This window comes from Idiotropiscis lumnitzeri, chromosome 2, assembly GCF_059441095.1.
Source record: "Idiotropiscis lumnitzeri isolate Australia: NSW breed Sydney's pygmy pipehorse chromosome 2, RoL_Ilum_1.0, whole genome shotgun sequence".
Lineage (NCBI taxonomy): Eukaryota > Metazoa > Chordata > Actinopteri > Syngnathiformes > Syngnathidae > Idiotropiscis > Idiotropiscis lumnitzeri.
The window spans coordinates 19,405,309-19,426,500 of record NC_142392.1 but is presented as its reverse complement, the minus strand read 5'-3'; the positions used below and the strand labels follow the sequence as shown (position 1 = coordinate 19,426,500).

The window sequence follows — 21,192 nt, the reverse complement described above, 5'->3', positions numbered from 1 at the left end:
AACGTGTGTAGAAAAGCCATGTATCGGACAGGCGCCGTGTTCTTTTCACAAATTTAAAACATGTCATTGTCTGTAATGATTTCAAAATGTTTTTATTGAATAAAACATATGTAAAAACATACAAACATTTTCGGTTTTTCATTGACACCAATGAGGGGGAATAACCCAACCACTTTACAGAAGCATGTCTTCTTTTTCTACTCATCTTCTTCCTACTGGATGTCCTCCTCTCAATATCGCCATTATCAGAACTTAACTACCCTCGGAGTTTCAATCTTCTCAATTCATCGCGGGCGTGGGGGTTGACGATGGTGGTTTCAGGAATATTGAGTTCGTGTCGAGTGTGCAGAAACTCCTTCCAGCCACTGGGTGTTTGAGTCGCGATGTTTTTGCCCGTCACAGTAATCTGTCTGAGTAAATCGGTCATATGCGATCCTTTTATCGGTTTATCTTGATACATAAATTCGTGACGAGGGGTCCAACTTCTATGGGCGTCCTCGAGTTTTCTCAAAACATAGTTGGCGTTTTTCCGATAACGAGTCGGAACGTTTTGCAGGATATCGAACCAGGACTCAGTTTCATCCCCCACCTTTTTGTCTTGCACTTCGACAACCGAGCTCTTTGAAGAGTTCAAAACTTCTGGTGTTAGCGGTAGGGTCATTGCCAGGGGTTGTTCTTCCTTTTCTCCTTGTTTGAGAAGAGTTAAATAACGGTGCAGTTAAGACTGATACTTTGTTATTTTTTCATGCTGGGTTAACGATCGATCTTCTAAAATGGCTTTCATCTTCACACCCAAAGCCTGTTCAGCCGTTTGTCTGATGGTAGGTTCGGGTTTTTTCAGTCGTTCCAGTTGTTGAGGCGATAGAAGAAAAATCTTCTGAGTTGCTTTCAAACTCATGATGGTTAGTTTTTGTTGATTAATCCTCCTAAAAGATTACCTAGGAGGGGTACAACAGTCCCCAGCAGAGGAAGAATAAATCCACCCCTTTGAGTCAAAGCGGCGCGTTTTTTCTTCAGGCTCGTTTTTTTATGGGCCAATAGTCTAATAATTTTCTTTTGTTTTTCTAATTTCTTAAACTGTGCAGGTGAAAGGGGTATATGACCTTTCAACAGATTGAAAGCAATTTCGCACAATACCTTGATCAAAGAGGCCGGACCCTTGGTCAGTATGTCTTTACGCTTCTTGGTCGAGGCTTTAAACAGGGTCTTGAGGAGCGGAGCGTTTGTTTTTAAAAGCTTAGACATGTTAGCCTTTGGGGATGTAGACGGTAGGCCACTGATCCGGAAGTACACCCGTCCTCAAACGATATTGTTCTGGACATGAAGGATTTAAATCCACCAATAAATACCCATGAGCGTCTTTGGTAGCATCTTCAAAACTTTCTAAAAAGTATCTTTTCTTCGCAGGGAAAATCTGATTCGCCAAAATACTGGTATGTAATTTATCCCGAGGATTTTTGAACTGACTTCAGTCGCCATCAAGTTGCCAACTCCTGACATACCAAAACTTTTGAGAGAAACTGAGACTATTCACGCTTCTCTTTCTTGTTCTTTTTATAGTTCAACTTCTAGTTCAGTTTTTCACCTTTTTACACAGCGTAATGAAGGCCAGTTGAGCAAGTGGAACAAGTGATTTTATTGATGATTGTGGAAGGCAACGATATCATCAGCACCGTTTCTTCTCACACCTTTTCCATTAGGTACGATTAAAAAGACAACTGAAAAGCAAAACATTAACAAATGTTGTTCCAGGCAAAGGCAATTATTTTTATTTACATGTTTGATGTAAACACCAAAACAAATCATCATCACTCAGACACAATGGTTATTCTGGCACTGATCACATTGGCTTAATGTCAATAAAAAAGCTTTGCAAAATTCAATATATCATATTTTATTCAAAATCAAAATTTACATCTTACCTCAAAGAGTCGGTTCTTTCATTTTTTAAAATTTTTTTAATCTTCAAGGATTCTCACCAGCACAATTGTCTTTCAGCATGCTGTTTAGTGGAGAATTTTTTAGCACAAACGCTGCAACTGAATGGCTTGTCTCCACTGTGTGTTCTTGTGTGGCGTCGTAAATACGACTTTTGAGAGAACCTCTTGGCACAAACTGAGCAGGAAAAAGGGTTTTCTCCACTGTGCGTTCTTTTGTGGATTGTTAAATCAAGCTTTTGAGAGAAGCTTTTGCCACAAACTGAGCAGGAAAAAGGTTTTTCACCACTGTGCTTTCTTGTGTGACTTGTTAAATTTGATTTTCGAGAAAAGCTTTTACCACAAACCAAGCAGGAAAATGGTTTTTCTCCAGTGTGTGTTCTTGTGTGCCTTGTTAAATGAGACTTTCGAGAGCAACTCTTGCCACAAACTGAGCAGGAAAAAGGGTTTTCTCCACTGTGTGTTCTTGTGTGGATTGTTAAATCAAACTTTTGAGAGAAGCTTTTACCACAAACCAAGCAGGAAAATGGTTTTTCTCCCGTGTGTGTTCTTGTGTGAATTATTAAATGAGACTTATGAGAGCAACTCTTGCCACAAACTGAGCAGGAAAAAGGGTTTTCTCCACTGTGTGTTCTTGTGTGGATTGTTAAATCAAACTTTTGAGAGAAGCTTTTGCCACAAACTGAGCAGGAAAAAGGTTTTTCACCACTGTGCTTTCTTGTGTGACTTGTTAAATTTGATTTTTGAGAAAAGCTTTTACCACAAACCAAGCAGGAAAATGGTTTTTCTCCAGTGTGTGTTCTTGTGTGCCTTGTTAACGTTGCGTTTTTTGAGAAGCTTTTGCCACAAACCGAGCAGGAAAAAGGGTTTTCACCACTGTGTGTTCTTGTGTGGCTTGTTAAATTTGCCTTATGAGAGAAGCATTTTCCACAAACTGAGCAGGAAAAATGTTTTTCTCCACTGTGCGTTCTTGTGTGCCTTACGAAATGAGACTTTCGAGAGAAGCTTTTGCCACAAACCGAGCAGGAAAAGGGTTTTTCTCCACTGTGTGTTCTTGTGTGGATTGTTAAATGAAACTTTCGAGAGAAGCTTTTGCCACAAACCGAGCAGGAAAAGGGTTTTTCTCCACTGTGTGTTCTTGTGTGGATTGTTAAATGAGACTTTCGAGAGAAGCATTTCCCACAAACTGAACAAGAAAAAGGTTTTTCACCACTGTGTGTTTTTCTGTGTCCTTTTAAAGACCGCTTTGAAGTTAATGAGTCAGTGTGACATGCCCTTTCACCTTTGGCTTGCCCATCATCATCATCATCATCATCATTAGCATCATCATCATTGTCATGAGCGTCTGATGTGTCCTCATTATGTGCTTGTGATGGCCCCCAGGGGTCTTCATCACCTTCTGTTGTCACGTGATGACTTGAGCTGCTGCTTGTAGGCTCCGCCCCTCTGATGTCCTCACTCTCATCCTTGTTTTCAACTTCAGTCTTTATAGGGACAACGTTCAGTGGTGACTTGTTGATCTCCTCCTCCTTTTTGATGTGAGTCAAGTCTGGCTCATCTTTCACAGAACGGAGATCGTTTTCACTGACATCTGTAGGACACAGAAAGACAAACACACATTTGGTTTGGTCAAGTCAAACCTCATGCGGCGACTTTGTCTTATATTGTTTCTACCATGCTACCTTGACTTGTGCCTGCCGCATACGGAGCAATGCGTGCGACCCCAACTTGGACCGGACCATGGGGGCGTTTCACAAAATTACGTCCCTGTTAAATGTGCCTTTTGAGAGAAGCATTTGCCACAAACTGAGCATGAAAAGGGTTTTTCCCCACTGTGTGTTCTTGTGTGCATTAAAAAATGAGACTTTTGAGTGAAGCATTTACCGCAAACTGAGCAGGAAAAAGGTTTTTTTCCACTGTGTATTTTTGTGTGGATTTGTAAATGTGACTTTTCAGAGAAGCATTTTCCACAAACTGAGCAAGAAAACGGTTTTTCTCCACTGTGCGTTCTTGTGTGCCTGACTAAATTAGACTTTCGAGATTTGCATCTGCCACAAACTGAGCATGAAAAGGGTTTTTCCCCACTGTGTGTTCTTGTGTGGATTTGTAAATGTGACTTTTCAGATCAGCATTTTCCACAAACTGAGCATAAAAAAGGTTTTTCTCCACTGTGTGTTCTTGTGTGCCATTTTAAAGACGACTTTGAAGTTGATGATTTCCCACACTGAGAACATACCCAACTGTCAGGGTGACATGCCCTTTCACCTTTGGCTTGCCCATCATCATCATCATCATCATCATTAGAATCATTGTCATGAGCATCTGATGATGTGTCCTCACTATGTGCTTGTGATGGTCCCCAGTGGTTTGCATCACCTTCTGTTGTCATGTGATGAATAGAGCTGTGGCTTGGAGGCTCCGCCCCTCTGTTGTCCTCACGTTCACCCTTGTTTTCATCTTCACTCTTTATAGGGAAAACGTTCAGTGGTGACTTGTTGATCTCCTCCTCCTCCTCCTCCTTTTTGATGTGAGTCAAGTCTGGCTCCTCTTTCACAGAACGGAGATCATTTTGTCTGACGTCTGCAGGACACAAAAAGACAAATTTGGTTTGGTCAAGTCAAAGATCAGGCTGCAACTTTGTCTGATATTGTTTCTACCGTGCTACCTTGACTTGATTTTCACAAAATTACGTCCTACGATGTAAACCTCCCTTTCCTAGCAGCACAACAGTGATAAACGAGCATTTAAAAAGAAAGCACGTTGCGGCTGATGCCCGATTTCATTCCTGACATAGTCACAGATGTTTCTGGAAGCGAGCTGAAGTTAGCACACACAGGCTATTGTGTGGGTCTGATGGAACACCTGTTGTGGGACCCTAACATATTGATGGGGGCCACTGGGGGCTGTTGGTGGAAAAGGGCATTGTGACGTTCTCCCTTTTTAAGCCCATAGTAAGCCAAAGATGCAGATGCATTCCTTGCAGCATGCGCTTGTTCACTGATGAGATCCGTGCAACCTTGGATGGATGCATTCAATGTATTTTAAATGTTTGGATGGGGTGAAACTACGCACACGTGCACAAAACAGTGCAGAGCCACCGGAGGTTCATTGAACGAGCCAGTAAAAATTTCATAAATAAGACCAATACGTACTTGATTTTTAAAAGAAAAATGAATCCTTTGTGCTTTATCCACTAAAATTCATCAACCTCCATTGATCTTTTTGCCGCAGTGTGCACAGTTTTGAGAGTCAGGTCGAATCATTCCAGAAGGAATTGCTTGAACAAGATATGTCAGAGTTTTTGTCAAAAACGAGACAAGCCTTCATAAATGAATCACCCAGCCAAGATTGTCTTTGTCACTTGCGAGGAGCAGTCCGGCAAAGAGAAAAGCGTTCCCGCTGCTGTGCGGCGTTTTATTGAAGCACAGGAAAGCAATTTGAATATGCAAACTCATAAAGAATGGAAAAACATGAACACTTTGACTTTATCACACCCGTCCACACTCTTCCTGTTGTTCGAACGGTTTCAGCTTACAAGACATGTTTGGGTCACACTTCTGTTCAATGCGAGCTAAACGGTTTCCTGTCAAACACGGTTCAAGACGTGCATCTGTTTTTGTGGCTTCTTGTTAATCTGCCAGCATAGACACAACTCTGTTACCACTGAACTCACGTTTTCCTGTTTAAGAGGTCCATGTTTTTGTGACCTTCTATTAACCCGTAAGCATAGTTTTGAAACATGATGACATGACAAACTTAATTTCTTTCACAATAATATAAAAACATTTGCAGATATAGCAAAAACAAATTGCAGAAGCTGTGGAACAGAGCACAACATCAGTCAGACCCCGGGTCCACAACCCCTCTGGCAGAGACGCAAACAGATTTCGCTTCAGAGTGACCCATTCACTGTCTACCATAGTGTCGAAAAACTCTGAAAATGTTCCATAAGAGAAGAATTCGGAATGGGTGCTGAAACACCACACCCTGCTAGTGACATGGAGTATTCGACATCTAAAATTAACTCTGCCAACCGTCTTCACCAATGGGCCGAAATCTTTAGTATGATGATGCGCACCGATAGTTAATGTGATTTGTGGCTCAGCAAACAGAGACAATTCATACCGTTTCCTCTGCTCTGGGGCAAGGCACACATGCGAGGCAGCACCGGTAGACATCACAAAAACATAATCCTAATGCAAGATGCGCTTCTGACTCTCGAAATTGGGTGAATGCATCCTGACAAACCAAATCATCAGAACTCAGTGTTCAATGCAAAGGACCAATTGGTGGTTTGAAGGGGTGGAGGCGGCTACACCGCGCAGACCAGAGCAGGAACAGGACGGACCACCCGCGGGAGGATGGAGACCCTGGTCTCAGAGCTGCCCAGTCGACTGGAACGGAGGACAACATATGCTTCCCCCGGCGGATGTGCACAGTCAAATTCAGTCCCTTCTGGAAATTTAGTCCCACTTGAATTCCAGTGTTTCACAGGTGCGGGTTCGGTCCATGGCAGTAACTCGGCCAATCTCAAGAGTCCCACAAGGGTGAGAGTGTTGTTGCTCACTGGGATATGCAGAAGGAACTTGCAAAGCGTGGAATATCTTGTTCCACCATCAAAAACTGTTGTCCATCAATCGTCACCGGAATGCCAAGACCTGCCGGTCCTTGAATGCTGAGGCGCCACGGGCACCCCTATCGTGGAATGTGGTCCCAATCGGGTTGAGGCGTCAAGTGTGCATTTGGAAGCCACAGAAGCGTTGTCGGAGGAGGGGGTAGCGATGGCGCCCCCGTGCTACTGGAGCTCTTTGTGTCAGGCATGGCGCTGGTCCACAGGCTGACACATTTCAGGAAGTGGCTCGGTTTGGACCGCTCATCACCCAGTGACCCCACAGCAAGAGCACGTCCCACTCACAACCCATGTCTATAACCACCCCTACTTCTGTTACGTGACCTTGTTGACCGGCCGGTGCGGACAACAAGTCTGCTGTGGCACTGCGTCACCAGAACCTGGCCCAGGAGCAGCGGAAACGGAAAGAGCAGACGCAATGGGAGCTGCATGCGTCGGCTGCTGCATTAACTGCTTCCCCCTGTTTTATTTTATTTATTTTTCCGTTTTCCGTTCCCGGTGAATTAGCACTCTTGGCCCTCTGAACCCACGAGTGTAACAATTCTTTTTCTCCATCCAATACAATATTTTCTTTCATCGATGCAAAAACGGGGATTCTACTCATACTGATTAGCAGTTTCTCATTGACAGACTGTTCCGCATGATGTCAGTAAGGACAATTAACATTAGTTCGGAAAATATCCCCTTCTTAATCACAACTCAAAGGGATGATTCTATAAACATGCGAACCTTCAGAACACCCATGAACACGTCAACTATAATTTAGCTATTCTTTTTTTAACTAACTAATACAGTGATTCTCAAATAATGGGGCGCGGTGCGATGCTAAGGGGGGCGCATGAATTGATGACAGTGCTCCACACAGCCAGCAGCCAATCATATCACAGCGGGGTGTGTCCTGTTCTTCCGCTTTAGTGCAGAACAAACTGCAGTTTCCACGCAGGAAATCCGTTCAGCGCTGCTCTAAAAAAACGACGCCATCTTTCATTCGTCTCGTCGAACAAATAGAAGCACACGAGTTATCGCCAAGCAGAGATCAAGTGCGGATTTGTTGAGATTGGCGTTTGAAAATGTGTGCTCGAACGACACCCAAGTACAAAGAGGAACTTTGTAGAATAAAAGAAGAGAACGAGCAACATCTTCAACTGCTGGGTACGTATCTGAACAGCGGAGTCGAACCGGCCCAGACTTAATGCATTACTCTTGCTACGCACCAGCGAAACCGTCGGCTCAGCCCCAGGCCCTCCACACAACGGTACGCCTCGATCCTTACTGTGTTCCATGCCACAAAGTGCCCAATACGATACGTGGAAGCGCGCTGCTCTTCATTATTTCTATTTTCAGCTCATCATTTTCCTGCTAAAATTTACACCCTGGCCAGGGTCTGTGCTCAAACTGAGCTTATTCACGACTATGTTGTCTATAGCTATAGTTTTACACTTCTTATTTCTCATCTCTTTAACCACTAGACCTTTCTTTTCTTTATCTTCTGCACATTTCTCCCACACTAGTCCCCATTTACTTAGTTCCTATCATCAATTTTTAAATGCATTTATTTTTTTTTATACTTTTTATAATGTTCTTTCATAGTGCGGTTACTTTGACATCTTTTATGTCTTAATCATTATAGAGGCCTCTTGTTTAAACAATAATTGAAACTAACACAGGGACATTTTCCATGACCAATCAGCCAGCAGACCCACACGCACAAGCTCTCTTTAATGACCCCAAAAGCCCCGACCGCTTGGACACAGGCGCACAACACCCATTGTGAGTAAAAGCATCTCACCTGAAGTTCAGCCGGCCGGCTGTTGAACGCCTGCGCCCCAGCACCCTTGAGACCCTCAATGGAGCAAAATGCCAAAAATGGGGTATATTTTGTTGTTGATGTGTGGGTCTGGCTCAGCTTCCCTCCGGACAGGTCGCCGAGCATGACAGAATTGGTGATGGAAAAAAATTCTCTGACACAGTCATTTTGGTTAGAAAGAGATTTTATTCTCGTCACATGCTGATGTCAAAAGAAGTCTTCCCAAAAAGAAAAAAGTGAAAGGTGTCCCCTTTCTCCGGCCTTCCCTTCTTATAGGGAATGGCCACACCGGACATGAATATTGAAGGTTTGTATTACGATTGCTGGCATTATTTTAAACACTTACGGGACAGAAGGTCAATTATTTAATTTAGCAGGTTCATATTTACTGAACATGTTAAACATTGATTGAACAAAAAGCATTTCTCAAATGAAAGTAGAAGTACAGTGCATAGATGAGATTGACTGGGATTGTAGTCATGGTGTTTACTGATGCATTCATATGCTAAATTGATATGACTTAGTTTCAATGTAAGACCTCAAAATTGCACACATCGTATTTTCATGACCCACACTCTCATTCAGAACAAACAGATTCAGTCTGCTCAGGTCAAACTGATGACAAACCAGATAGCACTTAATGGACAAATGCAATAAAACACATTCTCCACATAGGCCATAGAAGATACAAACATATCCGGGGAGGACGTCACAGGGACGCTATCAAGAACACCAAAAACATAACAATTTGATCTGGGAAAAGATACACCACACAATCTGTACACTGACGAGATTACAGGGGAATGAGAGACGGAGAGACTGCCGCCTGCCTGAGAAGGTCAGCCTTGGACGTGGAACGGGGGAAGGAGCAAGGACGACCGATTCAACCTACATGACCCTTGACAGAGAAAACCTCCAAGAAAATGTGAGGCTGGGCTGAGATCAGCGCGACATTTTTCGATTGTACTCGTCTGAAAAAGCCGCCCAGATATCTGTATTTGTACTCTTTCCTGAACTCCAGAAATCGAAGAAACTAAAATATCGGAACTCTAATCAGTTGTTGTTGAGCCTTTTTGACCCTTTTCTTCTTGAGTACAAAAAACAAACACGCATTGGAGTAAGTATGGCTTTTAAGATTCATTTACTAAATGTTTTTCATTTTCTCATTTTTGGCTCAACTCCAACAGTGGATTTAAATATATATATACAGTGAACCCCCGCTACTTCGCGGTTCACCTTTCGCGGGTTCAGTGCTTCGCGGGTCTAAAAAATATTCGGGGACATTGTAGTTTCGCCGAGAGGCACAAGGGGGCGCTGAAGCGGTTAGACGGCCGGCGTGCGCCGAAGAGGAGAGTGGACGAAGAAGAGAGTGGACGAAGAAGAGCAGGTTCCCCCGGACACGATTGGTGGCGACGGACACGATCGGGGGCGACGTTTCGGACCGTACCCGAGCTGCGGCCGGCGTGCGTGGCAGTTAAGCCGAAGAGAAACAACTTCCGCCCGGGCACTCGCGCGGCGACATTTTGCTTCGTTCGGGACCGTGCGTGAGCTCCGAAGGAGACCGGCCGGCGTGTGTGGTAGTTAAGCCGAAGAGAAACAACTTCCGCCCGGGCACCGGCGGAGGGCGAGGCTGTCAGTTATGAATGAATAAATGAATAAATAAATAAATGAAGAATGCCACCTTTCATTTCACTGTCATGCCGCGTGTGTTTTTGTTTTTTCAGCTGTGTGGGCGTTCCTCCAGCGATCGTCTCGCGCCATGCCGTCAGCTGCTGCGAGACGCGCTGATTACACTGACTATATTGTGATTATAATAAATATCTTTGTATCACCACCTTTTTTCCCGGGTCTGCGTTTGGAGAGTCCTGTTCAATCCTCCAGTTCTGCTGGAGGATCATAACATTCACAGGGCACAACGGACGGCGTACCAGCAGGTAAAAGTCGAAGTAATTAAATAAATACAAAAAGAAGTAATTGAATAAATACAAAAATAATGGCTGGGGAATAAAAAAATAATAAGTTTTAATTATAATTTGTTTTTTTGTTCTAACATGAATTTCACTCTCTCTCTCTACCAGTATATATATATATTCTTTTTTTAAGCATTTTTGAAGGTGTGCCGCTACTTTGCACACACATATATATCTATATATATATATATCTATATATCTATATATCTATATATATATATATATATATATATATATATATATATTTTTTTTTTTTTATATACACGGTGTTTTTTTGTTTTTTTTTTTTAGGTGCGACGCTACTTCGCGGATTTTCAGTTTTCGCGGGTGGTCTCGGTCCCCATTAACCGCGATAACCGGGGGTTCACTGTACACTACATCTGTCAGCATAATTTTGAAACCTGACATGACAAACTTAATTTCTTTCACAACGTATAAAAACCGGAATATGTAAAATGTTAAATAATCAGTTCAAATTTTAAACTGGGAAAAAAACACGGAGTTTCCCCCCCACTTATGGTTATTCTTTGGCATTTATTTTCTGCACTGATTTCATTTGGCATAAACAAATGTTCAGCAAACCGGCAAGTAAAAGGCAATATTTAAAAATAAAACGGCAATAACCTTGAACGATTTCCCCCAAAAACTTAATGTTGTTATTCATGTTTTTAACGATAGAATGTCGTTCTTTACAAAGCAAATGAGAGGAAGACGTTTACAAACCTGCTTTGTGTAGCACAACACGAGGCTGCTTGCAAACTTCGTCCAGCAGTTGAAGATGTTGCTCGTTCTCTTCTTTTATTGCACAAAGTTCCTCTTTGTACTTGGGTGTCGTTCTTTCACACATTTTCAAACGCCAATCTCAACAAATCCGCACTTGGTCTTTGCTTGGCGATAACTCGTGAGCTTCTCTTTGTTCGACGAGACGAAGGAAAGATGGCGTCGTTTTTTTCCTTCGAGAAAATAGCAGTCTGTTCGGCACGAAAGCGGAAGAACAGGACACACCCCTGCTGTGATATGATTGGCTGCTGGCTATGTGGAGCACTGTCACCAACTCACCGACAGATGTCACCATTTGCGATGCAAATCATTGTTATCTTCTTCTAAACATTGGAAAAACGTAAGATTTAAACCTAGGATGCACATGAACAAACATTTTAGTTCCCAAATATGAACTTGAGAGATGTATTGAATTTTACTTTTGTTGCTGGTTTTGTTTTCACATCTGACACCATGTTGTTGGTTGGATAATATTCCAAATGTATTTCCCTATTATTAACAGTTGACATAATAAAGTGATACTTTATGTCAACATATTTGCCTTTTTACAGGGTTTTTCCCCAGGTTGCGATATGGTTGCGAATTTTAAATTAAAATATGTCACTGTTTTATTACTTAACTGTTATTGTGTTTGAAAATGATTTCGGTATTTCTTTAAGTACTTTAATATTTCATTATTTGTTTTAGTATTCATTAAACTACAATAATTTACTATTAATTTCAAGATTCATTGAACTGTTTTAGGAATAATTTAGTATTCAATGTTTAATTGTTACAGAATTTACTTTTTAAATTTTTTTTCACCATTTTATTTATCTCTTGGAAAATTATTTAACAAGCACCAACACAAGATTTTTAAAGATAAAGATAAAGATGTCCTTCAATAGTCCCACAATGGGTAAATTTGAGGTGTTACAGCAGCATAGGTACAGATCACACAGAGGCGGTGGCGTAATGTAGCCGTTAATGTATAACATTAGCAGCAGACATTCAGAAAAAGCATGCAAATATATACTGTATGTACGTAAATGTGGGACTAATAAACGCAATCTTGGCTGCCAGGATGGCCGAGTGGTCTAAGGCGCCGCGTTCAGACCCAGATTCCCGAGGAGGCCTGGGTTCGAAACTCGAATTTCCACATTGTGGGACTAATAAAGGGATTCTTAAATACACAAATCCCCCTCAATATCCACACTTACCTCTGTTTTAATATACATTTTATATAATATTTTAATTCGGTCGATGAAAAAATTAACAAAATAACTAAAATAACGCCACATTGGCGAGTCCGTTCTTACGTCACTTCCGCCTTTGCCCGGAGAAGCCGCTGCTGCTTCAGCAGTGGGACGTTTCCGTTTCTCCTCCCGAATTTGCAACAATGCTGTGGTTCACTCGGGCTGCAAGATTGAATGAATATAATGTCTGCATATACTAGCAGTGCTTCTCAATTATTTCAAGCCCGCCCCTACCAAGAAGAAAAAGATTCGCGCCACCCCACCACCATTTTTTTCTGTCTTTGTATGTTGATCTTAGATTGTCAATAAAATATCCATTAACTAAGCTAAATTAATAATAAATATAATTTTGAGAATTATTATTGTGAGGATCTCGAAACTCAGTACTCTGTTGTGCAAATATTGATGAGAGGACAAATATTTGTCATGTTATTGTTGGAGTTGGGTCACCGTGGAAATGAGAAGTAGTTAATAAATCCACTTTTAAAAGCCAAACTTCCTCCAATGCGTGTTCGTTTTTTGTACTCAAGAAGAAAAGGGTCGAATAAAGACTCTGTCATGCACGGTCGGGCTCAAACAGGGGTCCATGTGGCGTCTCGACCACAAGTCGGATGTGGATGCAAAACGCTTGACATGTCTCCGCTCCCGTCCCGATGTTGTCCATATCGGGAAGTACGGTTTGCAACAAATATTTTCGTACCTCTTGTCGACTACTTTTATGAGGCGTTTAAATCTTGTGCGCACTGTCGCTCGAGGAGCTACATCTTTAGCTATGTGCTAGGCCAGTGTTTTTCAACCTTTTTTGAGCAAAGGCACATTTTTTTCATTGAAAAAATCCCGCGGCACACTACCAGCTGAAAATGTGAAAAAAAGTGTTTTTTAACATTGAAAAATGACCTATTAAAAGTCTTGAATATGAATCAAATCAACAAAGAATAAAGTATCGTAAAATCTTTCACATTTATACTCAGTGTGAAACCTGTGCCTGTTTGGATGAACACAGAGCTGATATATTGGCAGGAATCAAAGTATTAATTCCTCTGCCACGAGTGAGACTTTTTTTGATTTAGCCACAAGTTCAGCGACGTGGTAGCTAGCTTTAAGGGCTCTCTCGCTTACCTTTGCGGTTTTTCTCATGAAAGTTGATTGTTTCTCCGTGTGTTCACTCAGGCCAACAAAATACGCCACATTTTTGTTTTGAAGTAAAGGGCGTTTCGTTTGGAGATGGCGTTTAAGCGTGCTTGGGACCAGAGCGCCGTTGGAGAGCTTTTCACCACATACCAAGCACAACGGAGTCGGTGTCGTTGCATCTCCGGTAAAAGTGAATCCAAATGAAAGATAGCTTTCGCTGTATTGCCTCACGGCAGAAACTTTGCAGGACATCTTTGCTTTTTTTTTTTTTTTACCTCCACTCATACTAGGGCCTTCATCTATGTCTGGGTTTTGTCCAGGGTCCAGTTCAGAGTCAGCATTTTTTTCTCTTCAAAAACATATCCATTACTTTCACTGTCGTTCTGTTATCCACTTTTTTCATTCTGCTATCCACTTCTCGCTTGTCTCCAAGCACAAGGCAATTCACTACCTGCTGGCTGCTGCTGCCGCCGCCTACTGGTTTGGAAGAGTACTACATTTTACTACTCAACTCTGCAGGCGCTAGACCGCACAGGTACACAAATTGAATAATTTCCCACGGCACACCTGACAATATCTCACGGCACACTGGTGTGCCGCGGCACAGTGGTTGAAAAACACTGTGCTAGGCTATCGCGTCCACCTCTTAGACGTTCTCTCGTATGGTGTTTTTTTTTTTTTAAACACCGAATTAACCGACATGGGCAAAATGATTTTATTAAATTTCGATCACTGTAAATTTTCGGTTTATTGCCCAGCCCTACGAGAATAGCAGCGATCCTTGAAGCTTAAAAAAAGACAAAAAAAACCTGAAGGAACTGACTCTTCGTGGTAAGATGTAAATGTGATTTAGAAAATATGATATATTGAATTTTCAAAGCTTTTTTATTGACATTAAGCCAATGTGATCAGTGCCAGAAGAATCATTGTGTCTGAGTGATGATGATTTTTTTTTGTGTGTGTTTACATCGAACATGTAAATGAAATTAATTGCCTTTGCCTGGAACAACATTTGTTAACATTATGCTTTTCAGTCGTCTTTTTAATCGTATTTAATGGAAAAGGTGTGAGAAGAAACTGTTCTTATGAAATCGGTATCTTCCACAATCATCAATAAAATGACTTGTTCCACTTGCTCAACTGGCCTTCATTACGCTGTGTGAAAAGGTGAAAAACTGATCGAGAAGTTGAACGATAAAAAGAACAAGAAAGACAAACGCAAGTAGTTTCAGTTTCTCTCAAAGGTTTTGGAATGTCAGGAGTTGGCAACTTGATGGCGACTGGAGTCATCACGGAGGAGATGATCCACATCACGCAGTTTGTTGCTGCTGCTGTCTTAATTGAACCCCGCAGGCCACCCGCCAGCGTCCCTGAATTTCACCGTCGGATCGTCAGCTATCCCACGTCTGACCCCAGATTGTTGTGGAATTTTCAGCAGTTAGGGAAGATCAATGAGATAGTCTGGAAAATAAATTGTTTTTTGGGTCAGTATGCAGAGTGATCTCAGTGGGAGAAGTGCGTGGGAAGATACTGATGCACACAGGAAGATGAAGATTTATTTGACAGGAACTGCGTAATCTTAAAACAAAAAGATACTTTTTCTGCGTTGAGCCTACTTATCAGTCAAGGTCGTGTTGTTTTGGCTTCACAAAGAATCCTCGAGTACAAGAAGCGAAAGGCACTTCCTTCAAAAGCAGGTGGCCACAATAAATAACAAAAACCTTACTTGCAAAATAATTGTCCATAATATTAAAATTGAACAAAGTAGTGACACAAATATTGAAAAAGTAAATAATGTCACGATTAAACATTGAATACTAAATTATTACTAAAACAGTTCAATGAATCTTGAAATAAATAATGAATCACCGTAGTTTAATGAATACTGAAACGAATGATGAAATATTTAAGTTAGTTGTTATAAACACTGAAATCATTTTTAAGACTAACATTTAGAGAATAAAACAGTGATGTATTTTAATTTAAAATTCACAACCACGTCGCTGGCGAAAAACCCTGTAAAGAGGCAAATATGTTGACATAAAGTTTCACTTTACCATGTCAACTGTTAGAGAAATACATTTGGAATACTATCCAACCAACAACATGGTGTCAGATGTGAAAAGAAAACCAGCAACAAAAGTAAAATTCAATACATCTCTCAAGTTCATATTTGGGAACTAAAATGTTTGTTCATGTGCATCTTAGGTTTTTCTCTATGTTTAGAAGAAGATAACAATGCTTTGCATCGCAAATGGCGACATCTGTCGGTGGGTTAGTGACAGTGCGCCACACAGCCAGCAGCCAATCATATCACAGCGGGGTGTGTCCTGTTCTTCCGCTTTGGTGACGACCATTTTCTCGAAGGGAAAAAAACGACGCCATCTTTCATTCGTCTCGTCGAACAAAGAGAAGCTCACGAGTTATCACCAAGCAGAGATCAAGTGCCTATTTGTTGGAATCATCATTTGAAAATGTGTGCTAGAACGACACCCAAGTACAAAGAGGAATTTTGTGGAATAAAAGAAGAGAACGAGCAACATCTTCAACTGCTTGACGAAGTTTGCAAGCAGCCTCGTGTTGTGCCACACAAAGCAGGTTTGTACACGTCTTACTCTCATTTGCTTTGTAAATAACGACTTTCTATCGTTAAAAATATGCATCACAACATTAAGTTGTTTGGGGAAATGCGTTCAAGGTTATTGCCGTTTTATCTTTTAATATTGGGGGGGCTAGCAGAGAGAGGGTGCACAGAGCTGAAGGAAGCAGGACGGCTGTAAAAATGAACAACAATGCCTGCTTTTTCCCTGGTGTCAGTCACCTTTATCTGGTGCAGTAAGCTATTTCAGTCAGCAGCAAATTAAGCTCTCCCAAAGGCCTCAGGGCATTTCAACCTGACACCTCATGTTTCAAAACTATGCTTATAGGTTAATAAAAGGTCACAAAAACATGGACCTCTTAAACAGGAAAACGTGAGTTCAGTGGTAACAGAGTTGTGTCTATGCTGGCAGTTTAGCAGGAAGGCACAAAAACAGATGCACGTCTTGAACCGTGTTTGACAGGAAACCGTTTAGCAGATGTGTGACCCAAACATGTCTTGTAAGCTGAAACCGTTCGAACAACAGGAAGAGTGTGGACGGGTGTGATAAAGTCAAAGTGTTCATCTTTTTCCATTCTCTATGAGTTTGCATCTTCAAATTGCTTTGCTGTGCTTCAATAAAACGTCGCACAGGAGCGGGAAAGCTTTTCTCTTTGGCGGACTGCTCCTTGCAAGTCAAGTCAAGTCAATTTTATTTGTATAGCCCTTAATCACAGACAGTCTCAAAGGGCTTTACATAGCCACAATCGACATCCCCGATCTTAACCCCCAGGACAAAGACAATCTTGGCTGAGTGATTCACTTGTACAGGCTTGTCTCGTTTTTGACAAAAACTCTGACAGATCTTGTTCAAGCAATTCCTTACGGAAGGAATTCTGCCTGACTCTAAAAAATGTGCACACTGCGGCGAAAACGTCTATGGCGGGTAATCAATTTTAGTGGATAAAACACAAAATATTCAGTTTTTTTTTTTTTAAATCAAGTACACTTTGTACTGGCTTGGTCGTGTGAGAGTCAATGAACCTCGGGTGGCCCTGCACAGTTTTGTGCACGTGCGTAGTTTCACCTCATCCAAACATTTAAAATACATTTAATGCATCCATCCAGGGTTGCTTGGATCTCATCAGTGAACAAGCGCATGCTGCAAGGAATGCATCTGCATCTTTGTCTTACTATGGTCTCAAAAAGGCTGAACGTCACAACCCCCTTTTCTACCTACAAGTCCAGGAACATTTAGTTCTGTCTCTTAATGCAAAAAGAAATACTTTTATTTTACTTGAAGGATTTCTATTCTATCCATGACATTATGTTGCGATGGCCCCCAGTGGTCTGCATCAATATGTTAGGGTCCCACAACAGGTGTTCCATCAGACGCACACAATAGCCTGTGTGTGCTAACTTCAGCTCGCTTCCAGAAACTTCTGTGACTATGTCAGGAATGAAATCGGGCATCGGCCGCAACGTGCTTCCTTTTTAAATGCTCGTTTATCACAGTTGTGCTGCTCGGAAAGGGAGGTTTACATCGTAGGACGTAATTTTGTGAAATGTCCCCATGGTCCGGTCCAAATCGGGGTCGCACGCATTAATCCGTGTGCAGCAGGCATAAGTCAAGGTAGCACGGTAGAAACAATATAAGACAAAGTCGGCGCATGAGGTTTGACTTGACCAAACCAAATTTGTCTTTTTGTGTCCTGCAGACGTCTGTGAAAACGATCTCCGTTCTGTGAAAGAGGAGCCAGACTTGACTCATATCAAAAAGGAGGAGGAGGAGGAGGAGATCAACAAGTCACCAGTGAACGTTGTCCCTATAAAGACTGAAGATGAAAACAAGGACAACAGAGGGGCGAAGCCTACAAGCAGCAGTTCAAGTCGTCACGTGACAACAGAAGATGACGAAGACCACTGGGCGCCATCACAAGCACATAATGAGGACACATTATCAGACGCTCATGATGATAATGATACGAATGATGATGATGCTGATGATGGGCAAGCCAAAGGTGAAAGGGCATGTCACACTGACAGTTGGGTATGTACTCACTGTGGGAAATCATTAACTTCAAAATTCTCTTTAAAACAGCACATAAGAACACATAGTGGAGAAAAACCTTTTTCCTGCTCAATTTGTGGCAAAAGCTTTTCTGTAAAGTCACATTTAACAAGCCACACAAGAACACACAGTGGTGAAAAACCTTTTTCCTGCTCAGTTTGTGGCATGAGTTTTGTTCATAAGTCAAATGTAAAAAGGCACACAAGAACACACACTGGAGAAAACCCTTTTTCCTGCTCAGTTTGTGGCAAGAGTTTCTCTCAAAGGTCTAATTTAATAATTCACACAAGAACACACAGTGGTGAAAAACCTTTTTCCTGCTTAGTTTGTGGCATGAGTTTTGTTAATCAGTCAAATGTAAAAAGGCACACAAGAACACACACTGGAGAAAACCCTTTTTCCTTCTCAGTTTGTGACAAGCGTTTCTCTCGAAAGTCAATTTTAACATGTCACACAAAAGCACACATTGGTGAAACACCTTTTGCTTGCTCGGTTTGTGGAAAATTCTTCTCTGAGAAGTCTCAGGTAACAAGACACACAAGAACTCACAGTGGAGAAAAGCCTTTTTCCTGCTCAGTTTGTGGCAAGAGTTTCTCTCAAAAGTCAAATTTAACAAAACATAGAAGAACACACACTGGAGAAAAACCTTTTTCCTGCTCAGTTTGTGGCAAAAGCTTTTCTGTAAAGTCAACTTTAAAATATCACACAAGAACGCACAGTGGAGAAAAGCCTTTTTCCTGCTCAGTTTGTGGCAAGAGTTTCTCTCAAAAGTCAAATTTAACAAAACATAGAAGAACACACTCTGGAGAAAAACTTTTTTTCTGCTCAGTTTGTGGCAAAAGCTTTTCTGTAAAGTCAACTTTAACATATCACACAAGAACGCACAGTGGAGAAAAGCCTTTTTCCTGCTTAGTTTGTGGCAAGAGTTTCTCTCAAAAGTCAAATTTAACAAAACATAGAAGAACACACTCTGGAGAAAAGCCTTTTTCCTGCTCAGTTTGTGGCAAAAGCTTCCTCCGTAAGTCAACGTTAACAATCCACACAAGAACACACAGTGGTGAAAAACCTTTTTCCTGCTCAGTTTGTGGCAAGAGTTTCTCTCTAAAGTCACAATTAACAGCGCACTCAAGAACACACCGTGGTGAAAAACCTTTTTCCTGCTCAGTTTGTGGTGAAAGCTTTTCTATAAAGTCAAGTTTAACAAGCCACACAAGAAAGCACGCTGTAGTAAAACCCTTTTCCTGCTCAGTTTGTGGCAAGAGTTTCTCTCAAAATTCACAGTTAACAAGCCACACAAGAACGCACAGTGGAGACAAGCCATTCAGTTGCAGCGTTTGCGCTAAAAAATTCTTCACTAAACGTAGTGCTGAGAGACACGATTGTGCTGGTGAGAAAAGCAGCGATCCTTGAAGATTAAAAAAATGAAAGAACCGACTCTTTGTGGTAAGATGTAAATGTGATTTTGAATAAAATGTCAATTTAATTTTGCAAACCTCTTTTATTGACACTAAGCCAATGTGATCAGTGTCAGAAGAAGCAATGTGTCTGAGTGATGATGATTTGTTTTGGTGTTTACATCAAACATTATGAATATGATTGCCTTTGCCTGGAACAACATTTTTTAACATTATGCTTTTCAGTTGTCTTTTTAATCGTACTTAATGGAAAAGGTGTGAGAAGAAATGGTGCTTATGAAATCGTTGCCTTCCACAATCATCAATAAAATCACTTGTTCCACTTGCTCAACTGGCCTTCATTATGCTGTGTAAAAAGGTGAAAAACTGAACGAGAAGTTGAACTATAAAAAGAACCAGACAGAGAAACGCAAATCGTCTCAGTTTCTCTCAACAGCAGTTAAGTTGAATACGTTTTTCAAGTTCGTATTTGGGAACTGTCAGAGAAGTTTCTGCAAAACAACCGGACAAGCCTTCTGACTGTACAACTGAATCAACCAGCCAAGATTGTCTTTGTCACTTGTGAGGAGCGGTCCGCCAAACCTCTCAGTGAGAAGGCCCAGAGAAAAGTTTTCCCACTCCTGTGCGGCGTTTTATTGTAGCACAGCAAAGTGTGACCCACGAAATATGTGGTCACAGTTTGGTTCATTTGGGATGGTTGATGTGAAGGGAAATCCATTTTCCAGGTTGATTTGAAACATGTGCGTGTTTCGACAGCAGAGGGCAGTAAAGGAACAGCACAGTACCAGCGATGTGATTGTATCTTCACAACAAGCTGCAGTAAAGTGGCGTTGTGTCGTAATTTCTATGAGTTCGCGATTCTACGGAGCCCCTTAGGGGACACGGAAGAGAAAAAAAAAACTTTGCGTTCCCTCGCAAAATCTTTGCGTTCCCTCGCAAAGTTTGCGGGAATGCAAAGTTGTTTAGTTTTTTCTTCGAGTGAATGTTTTTTTTTTAATGCGCGTTTATGTACTTCCGGGTCATCTTCCGTGTAAACAAACGCAGCAAAGATGGCGTGTGTTCACCCGTGGGCGAGTTTAATTGAATTTTACTTTGAAATTGGCTTGAAATACAAAGAAATAAAATCAGTTCTGGATATTAAGCACGGTTTTCAAATAAGTGAAAGACATCTGAAGCGAGTGCTAAACAAAAAAGGATTATTTCGTCGTAAAACGTTCACTGACTTGTACGGAGCCCCTTAGGGGACACGGAAGAGAAAAAAAAAACTTTGCGTTCCCTCGCAAAATCTTTTCGTTCCCTCGCAAAGATTGCGTTCCCTCGCAAAGTTTGCGTTCCCTGGCAGACTTTGCGAGGGAACGCAAAGTTGTTTAGTTTTTTTCTTAGAGTGAATGGTTTTTTTTTTTTTTTAATGCGCGTTTATGTACTTCCGGGTCAGTTTGCCTACCCTTGCCTTGAATGCGCGGCTGTTCAAGAGACGACAGTACGTTGGAGGCGGCACTAATCATGGAGGAGGGCTTGGAACGTTTCTTGCAGTCAAGAGATGTCCCTCACGGTGACATTATGCGCATGAAAAGCGACAAGCAACATACAATCTCTAACATAATTCCTTAATAATAGCAATATGGGTCCCTACTGTTA

The 21,192-nt window shown here is 41.5% G+C and overlaps 2 protein-coding genes across 3 annotated transcripts; one reads left to right on the top strand and one right to left on the bottom strand.

The window, feature by feature from the left end:
* Positions 1–944: 944 nt before the first annotated feature.
* Positions 945–11,273, bottom strand: LOC148341897 (uncharacterized). 2 transcript variants are annotated; one of them, XM_088280823.1, is made up of 3 exons: positions 11,068–11,273; positions 4,314–4,517; positions 945–3,528 (listed from the first exon to the last, which is right to left on the bottom strand). In XM_088280823.1, exons 1-3 carry the CDS (start codon positions 11,189–11,191, stop codon positions 1,976–1,978), a joined length of 1,881 nt encoding a protein of 626 aa, XP_088136949.1. In that variant the 5' UTR covers positions 11,192–11,273; the 3' UTR covers positions 945–1,975. The 2 variants fall into 2 exon arrangements, with proteins under 2 accessions (XP_088136949.1, XP_088136954.1); XM_088280828.1 differs by having other exon boundaries at positions 3,491–3,528; positions 4,174–4,517.
* Positions 11,274–15,913: 4,640 nt separating this feature from the next.
* On the top strand, positions 15,914–19,880 carry LOC148341896 (uncharacterized). Its single transcript, XM_088280807.1, has 2 exons — positions 15,914–16,088; positions 17,787–19,880. Exons 1-2 carry the CDS (start codon positions 15,965–15,967, stop codon positions 19,547–19,549), a joined length of 1,887 nt encoding a protein of 628 aa, XP_088136933.1. The 5' UTR covers positions 15,914–15,964; the 3' UTR covers positions 19,550–19,880.
* The last annotated feature ends 1,312 nt before the right edge of the window (positions 19,881–21,192 follow it).